This window comes from Onychomys torridus, chromosome 3 (assembly GCF_903995425.1).
Source record: "Onychomys torridus chromosome 3, mOncTor1.1, whole genome shotgun sequence".
Classification (NCBI taxonomy): Eukaryota; Metazoa; Chordata; class Mammalia; order Rodentia; family Cricetidae; genus Onychomys; species Onychomys torridus.
This window is the reverse complement of record NC_050445.1, coordinates 60,667,627-60,674,859: the sequence shown is the minus strand read 5'-3', so window position 1 is coordinate 60,674,859 and position 7,233 is coordinate 60,667,627. Positions and strand designations below refer to the sequence as shown.

Here is a 7,233-nt window from a genome sequence, read left to right as displayed (position 1 = left end):
GGAAAAGCTTTGGGGAACAAAAGATGTCCTCGAATGGCTGATGAGTAAATTCTACATACGACGCCAGGTTTAAATTTCTCTTTCCCCCAAACGTAAAACAAATCTGCTTTCATCCTCTGAAATTCTGAACTGAAACTCTTGCAATGCTAGAGAAATGGGAGAATATTCTGGCTGGTTCAGGAGGGGAGGGCTGCTCCAGCCTTAAGAGACATGGAGGTAAAAATGGGAGGAAAAAACCGCTTGCTCCATCCCACTACTGTGCTGGCTCCTGTCTGAGTGTGATTTCCCGAGACAAGGTTTTCATGCTGAAGCTATTTGGCCGTTCTAAAAAGCGCAACTTTTCCTGAAGTCTCTTGAGAGAAAAGTTCTGTAAGTCCGAAGCGTGAGTCACTCCGCTCAGTTTTGATGAGTAATCACAGGTGTCACTGAACCTTGTTCGGAAGAGGAGGGGAGGGGGCGTCAGATTTGCAGACGGAAGAAAACAGTCCTCTCTGGATTGGGTGGCGAGACCTCGACTTCCCTAAAATTGCGTCATTTCGAACCCAATTGGGTCCAGATGTTATGAACACCGACGGGTTACCGTCTCGGAAACTCTCCATCACGCAAGCAAAAGGCGAGGGGGCGGCTAATTAAATATTGAGCAGAAAGTCGCGTGGGGAGAGTGTCACGTGGCTCTCCAGGCTCGTCACGCCAGTGATAAATACCGCGAAGCAGGAGCAGGGACTAGAGCGCACTCCGACCTGCTCCACTCCTGCACCGACTGAGGAGACCAGAGCGAGGAGCACCCAGCGGAGCACCCAGCGGAGCACCCTGCAAGTGCGCACCTGCCGAGCATCCCCGCCGAGCTGATCGCAGTGAGTACCTCTCCCGCCGGCCAGCTGTGGCTGCCCGCTGCCCGTCGTGCCTCGGTCGGAGGTGGCGTTCGGCCCGGCTTTGCTCCCGCTGCAGCCACAGCCTGGGGGGGAGATTGTGCAAATGCCAACGCCCCTCTTTGTCTCCCACCTGCAGAGCCTCCAGGCTTGAGGGTGAGGGTCAGGGAGTCTGGGACGCTGAGACTCAGGGAGAAGAGGATTTCAGGCTCTTTGGGGCGTCATCCTCCTTCCTACGGGGTATGGAGAAATGCTAGCCCTGATTTTCTTGTTGTCTTGGTTTAGCGGGACCTGTTTTACCTTTCTAGTGGCACTGAAATTCTGCTGCTCTAACTCTTGGGTGGTCACCGCCTACGTGTGTGTAATGTCTCCTCTCCTTTCTCCTACTCCCAGAAATCCAACATGAAAATCCTCGTGGCCCTGGCGGTCTTTTTTCTCGCTTCCACTCAACTGTTTGCAGAGGAAATCGGTGTCAACGATGATCTGAATTATTGGTCCGACTGGTCCGACAGTGACCAGATCAAGGTGAGACCCAACCGGGCGTGGGAGCTGTTCCCTCCTTGTGCTAGTGTCTTGATCAGTGCAGCCGGAGAGGCGCAGTGGAATGCAAAGGGCGTCATCCCCCCCACAAGGCTTCGCGCCCAGCTCCCAGAACTAAGTTTCCTCCCTGCAGGAGGGCTGCGTCCCTAGTTCAAGGTCCCTCCAGCAGGAGCGATGCTCCCTCTCTAAAGAGCCGGATCCTCACGGAGCTGGAAACCTCTCGTAGTTTTAGTCCCTAGTTACGAGATCTCAGGAGCTTTGGTTCAGCTACGTTCACTGGGCGTTTGGAGATGCTGGGCAGAGAACTGAACCCAGTCGATGGGGGCAAAAGCGAGATCTTAACCAGCTGCAGGATCTCAGTGGAGGAAGCAAACTCCGCACTCTTGTTTTTAATGTTCCAAGTTTCCCTTTATGTGGTTCTCGGCTATTGGCGCGAAGGAGCGCACCTTGGGAAACAGAAAGTTGTGAGGTGATGCAGGGTCCTTTGTAAAGTATCCGCTCACTTCTGCATCTAACCCCACTGTGTGCACGTAGGACAGTGGGTGGGGATGGGGTCTCTGAAGCCTTGCTGAGAACAGACAAAGGTGGCAGTGAGACCGTGAATGAGTTTTCTAGTGGGATAAAGAGCAAAAAACGCACTGGACCTAAAGGTGCTGCGATGCTGGACAGGGGCACCCAGGATAGACTTTGGGGAGAAGGAAGTCCCAGGCGAGGCAAAGTAGGAGAGAGTGCTGAGCAGATTTGTGTGGGGGCTGGACTGGTGCAAGCCCACCAGCTTCTGGTCGGGGGGGGGGGGTGGCTCTGGGAGAAGCTGGGGCGCACCGTGGAGCTGGCCCCTGTTCATTCATGTTGTCTACACGCGGGTTTGTCCCCCAGGAAGCGCTGCCAGAGCCCTTTGAGCATCTTCTGCAGAGAATCGCCCGGAGACCCAAGCCTCAGCAGTTCTTTGGATTGATGGGCAAACGGGAAGCTGGTGAGATGAGCAGTAGTCACTAGGTCGAGCATGCTACCCGCTCTGCGTGCTTGCTCCTTCCTGGAGCACCCAGGCGTCTCTTGCCCTGCGAGTATACATTTACACGCCAAAAAGACTTGTGATTCCCGGAACACGCTGATCTGCACTTCACTAACATATGCACTAGCCCACGATGGTGGGTGGGTGGGAGGGGGCAAGATCAATTCTCATGCTTCACAGCACCAAAGTGACCCAAACTGGAAACACTTCCCTGACTAAAGATGCAAATTACAAGGGCCTCCAGGTGCGGCCAGTCCAGGCTCAGGGTGAAAGATGCTTACCTGTTTCTGGGATTGGGGTAGAGTTGGCAACCCCTTGCCATAGTGAGAGAAGCATTCAATTGCCTTTAGTTGATGGCACAATCAGTGGAGTGTGTAAAGAGTTAATGCCAATTCGTCTCTTGTCAGATTCCTCAATTGAAAAACAAGTGGCCCTGTTAAAGGCTCTTTATGGTAAACATCCCTATAAATCTTCATTTTACTATTATGAGTGGTCATGTAAGAAAGTATTTTACATAAGAAATACAAGGTCTTACAATTAAGCCTAATTAAGAGAGGTGTGTGTGTGTGTGTGTGTGTGTGTGTGTGTGTGTTGAACATGTGACCAATCTTGAAGTCAGTACATTTATATAGCCTTGCTCAAGTCCCACCGTTGTGCCTTTTAACCCATGGCCCAAAAAGGTTATTCATAAATATTCCTTTGATTATTAAAATAGTTGGCTTTCATTAATAAACTGGTTAGCATTCCTCTACTTTATTCCTAAAGATGGCACATAAATAGGAAGTGTTAAATATTTTGAAAATCAATTCTTGAAGTTCTCCATAAAAGATATAAATTAGCTTTTAAAGAGAAATACTTGTGCATGCTAATTCTTTTTCTTTTCTTCTAGGACATGGCCAGATCTCTCACAAAAGTAAGTTCACAATTATTTTTGGCATTTATCAAAGGCTAATGTTGGTGATACTGAATTCTGCTTCGTGCTGCCTTTTAAGGCATAACATAGGGCCCAATAATGTTAATTAAGATGATGTAGGAAAGGAAAAGACATATCCAGAATGTGATTTGATAAATAATCCTGTGACTAAACAATTGTGTAGGCATGTTGCTGTGCCAAAGCATGTATTACATTTAAAAAGAAGGAAGAATTAAGACCTGTATATTTTTATTTGTAGAATTTCAACTGTACGGTTAAACATCCATCACAAGCGTTCATCTCCACTTACCCACCCTCCATGAACACTACAGGAAAAACACTTATATGCATCTTCTAACTCATATTCATGAACTGGGTCCTATAATGGCAAGGAAGGTGGTTGGTTATTCAGCTGCTAATTAAGTGGAGTGGATGAATATTTAAGCAGAAAATCCACTTAAACTGTGAAAACAGATAGAGATAGGCTATTTCCCCCTTGATTCCATAATTGAAAGGGAAACCTGATAGCGGACAGTGAAGATTATAGAATGGTGGGTGCTAGAGGGTCTTTAGAAATGTTGGCTACTTAACTGGAGCCAAGGAGGACAGGAAGTCCCCTGGGCCCCTGGCAGTGTGGCCTGCTTCTGTGAGTGCCATGGATGGACTTACCCAGTGGCAGGGTAGACCCTCCCAAACCCATAACACCTTGGTCTCAAATAACACAATGGAAACCAAGAAAAATTCTCCCAGTAGCAATCAGATAATAACCTTTCCCAAAGCCTTCATCTTTGGGGGAAAAAAAACAAACAAACTTTATTTGTATTTACCCCATAAGGATTTAAATTTTAATGGGGAGGGGGTTATGGAACTAGAAATATATAATAAAAATAAATGTATCCTATTAGTGTTAAAGCCAACATATTTTCACCAAAGGAGTTTTTTTGTTTGTTTGTTTGTTTGTTTGTTTTAGTCTAAATCCAGTAAATGTGAACTCTTTGAAGATTCCAGTCACCAAGGATAGAGAACTGGCTTAAGGTTCACTTGCTGAGAAATGCAATGTATTTTTCTGCAGTAGCAATCATATTTAAAAATTCATAATAGATGAAACAATACAAATCAAAGATTCTGCTAATGTCTGGATATAGTAGTGAGAAGAATGCTTGCAATGAGCTGTTTTAGGATGATGTGTAAGCTTATATAAAATCTTCTGTGGACTCGCTCACCAGTATTTGAAGTAGGTGCATATTTATTACACAGGCATATATTCAGAAGCTTGCTATACTTTGTTCTAGTTATGAGTTTATTTCTTCAAAGACATGCATACTAAAATACCCCTAAATGTATTTTCCAGGACATAAAACAGATTCCTTTGTTGGACTAATGGGCAAAAGAGCTTTAAATCCTGGTATGTATAAAATCATGTCTGAAAATATGCAAATCCAGTTCTATTATTTTTATAAAGCATAGTTTTCAAAGCACTGAAAAAGGAGTAATTAACTTTAAATGAGCATGTCTGTAGACAAATTTTCATAGTAGTGTTTATAGCCAAGAATGCATCGTTAGATGCTTAAGCTAATACCACCATAGTATTAGTAAATTTCTCTCAAAATACCAGCTCTTCCAGCATCTGCCCCAGTTAGCCATCATGTGCCCTGAGTCTTCAGGCTGGTCTGACACTCTTTTCCGTAGATATTCTCAGTAAAACATACGGGACCCTTAGGGAGAGGTGAGAGCTTTACACTTAGGACTGAAGTAACAAGAAATTTTTATAAAATGTTACATCTGGCAATCTTCCAATATAAAAATAAATAGATATAATAAGCAAAATGTTTCTAAAAATCACTCTCTCTTTCTGACCCTTACTGTCTCTTGGTCACACACACTTTTGACAATGTGGTAAACTGAGAGACTGTCACCAGCTCCAGTGCACACATGCTGGTAGACACTTTCAGAGCATTGAAGGACCAGGTAGGAGCCTGCTTCCCTGCAGGAGACCACTGTGTCCCAGCTACACTGCCAAGCTGACTTTGGCTGCTTTAATTAGCATTTGCCTCACTTCTGTGAGCCACAGAGTCTCAGTACCCAAAAAGCCTGTGGGGACAAACTCAGGCTACTCATCCCCTGCCTGAGAAAAAAGAGAAGGAGAAACAAACTTTTGTCTCCTTCAGAAGTGTCCAGTTTGCGGTGCAGTCTGCTCTAGCTCAGGTTTATGCACAGAACTGACATTGAACATTTAGTATATTGCTCATGATCCTCATAGAGGGAGGGAGGCTTTTAGTGAGCTGTCCTGGGAAAGCAGAACTGATAGCCCTGGTGCCTTCCACTTTCTCCTAAACCTTTCTCAACTAGGAAACTGTTCACAACAGCACCATGACTGCTACATAGCTGTTGTTTCCTCTCAATTCAGTATTTCATGTAGGGCATTTTCCACAAACACATTCATTTCATTATAATGCCAATCTAAGTAATAATGCTGACTGAGATGATGAAATACCTGTACACAGACAGTTATCTGATCCTTAACATTTTGTGGTCACAGATCCTTGAAATCTAATATGGCGTATTATAATGCATCTCAGCATTTTTTGTAGCCTGAATGAGTCACAGTACTTAAATTGCTTAGTAGCCAGGTGATAAGTACTTTTGGAAGTAGCAATTGACATTCATAGGCCCCCAGATTTTAAGAGGTAAGTCAAATTGTGCTGTATATTTGTGAGTTTGGTGGCATGCTTACAGAGAGTAAGAGTGACTTTAGTATTAAGGGCAACCAACCCATCATGAGAAGGCATCCGTGAGAAAACAGACCCTCATACCATTTGGTTCCCCTAAAACAGAGGCTAGGCAGGCTTTGCCTGAAAAGAACAAGGCTCTAAGTATTCTAGGTTTCCTAAGCTATGTTGGCCTGTAGTGACTGCCCAAAGTTGCTATTTTAAAACCAAAGCAACCATAGATGATATATAAATGAATTGAGTATGTATGTGTCTAAATAAAACTATATTTATAAGAACAAATGGGGAGACACCTTTGACCTATGGCCTGTAGTTTATTGACCTCCATCCTAGAATGAAAGCTCCGCGTTTGTTTTATCCTCCTAATGCATGGCTGCGTAGACATGGTTCTTTCTCTAGTCACTGGGAGTGCCGCCAGTCCTTTAGTAAGTTCTGAAAATGAACATTAGGCTTAATCATAGAAACACTGTACTTTATGATACCAATATGTAGCAGATGACAAAATAAGCCATGAATGCTGTGGCTAGAAGACTTCTAAGTGAATACAGTGTTGACACGCTTGAAAGATGTGCAAAAAAAATCTGAGAACTACTTCTTCTAGGGGGAAAAGTCATTTCGATATTGCAGTAATTTAGTGTAGGCACTGAACTTTATTCACGCCCTCTGTAAATCCCCTTAAAACACACTTTTTACTTCTTCTTTGTTCTCAGTGGCGTATGAAAGAAGCGCAATGCAGAACTACGACAGAAGACGTAAATAAATTCTGTAACACACTAACTATATTCAGCTTCATTTGTGTCAATGAGCGAAGAAAGGTAAAATAAAACATGCACTATGAGGAATAATTATTTATTTAATAACAAATGGTGTTATGAATGGAAAAACTAAAAAAAAGTGTTTATTTTTTCATATTGTGCCAATAAGTGTTGTAATTCTATTGTGGTGACCTCCTCTGAAGTAGAAACTAGTAGTAACCTCAGCACAGCACAGTGTCAATGGAATTGTACAAGCTTGCTGGTGAGGCAGTCTCCCAAGGAAAAAAGGGCCACTTGGAGCCAGTGCAGACAACCAGCGCCGGCAGCGAAGAAACTCCTGTGCAGTCTTGTGCTTCCCTCGGTTGCTTTTACGCTGATAACATAGAAACTTTGGTACCTGACTCTATTGGTATCC

The 7,233-nt window shown here is 44.2% G+C and overlaps 1 protein-coding gene across 3 annotated transcripts; it reads left to right on the top strand.

Annotated features, from left to right (window-relative positions):
* Positions 1-432: 432 nt before the first annotated feature.
* Positions 433-6,926, top strand: Tac1 (tachykinin precursor 1). 3 transcript variants are annotated; one of them, XM_036180257.1, is made up of 8 exons: positions 433-854; positions 1,009-1,109; positions 1,263-1,394; positions 2,286-2,382; positions 2,829-2,873; positions 3,311-3,334; positions 4,686-4,739; positions 6,774-6,926. In XM_036180257.1, the coding sequence occupies exons 3-8, from the start codon at positions 1,272-1,274 to the stop codon at positions 6,821-6,823; spliced, it is 393 nt and encodes a 130-aa protein (XP_036036150.1). In that variant the 5' UTR covers positions 433-854; positions 1,009-1,109; positions 1,263-1,271; the 3' UTR covers positions 6,824-6,926. The 3 variants fall into 3 exon arrangements, with proteins under 3 accessions (XP_036036150.1, XP_036036151.1, XP_036036152.1); XM_036180258.1 differs by lacking the exon at positions 1,009-1,109; XM_036180259.1 differs by lacking the exon at positions 2,829-2,873 and having other exon boundaries at positions 442-854.
* The last annotated feature ends 307 nt before the right edge of the window (positions 6,927-7,233 follow it).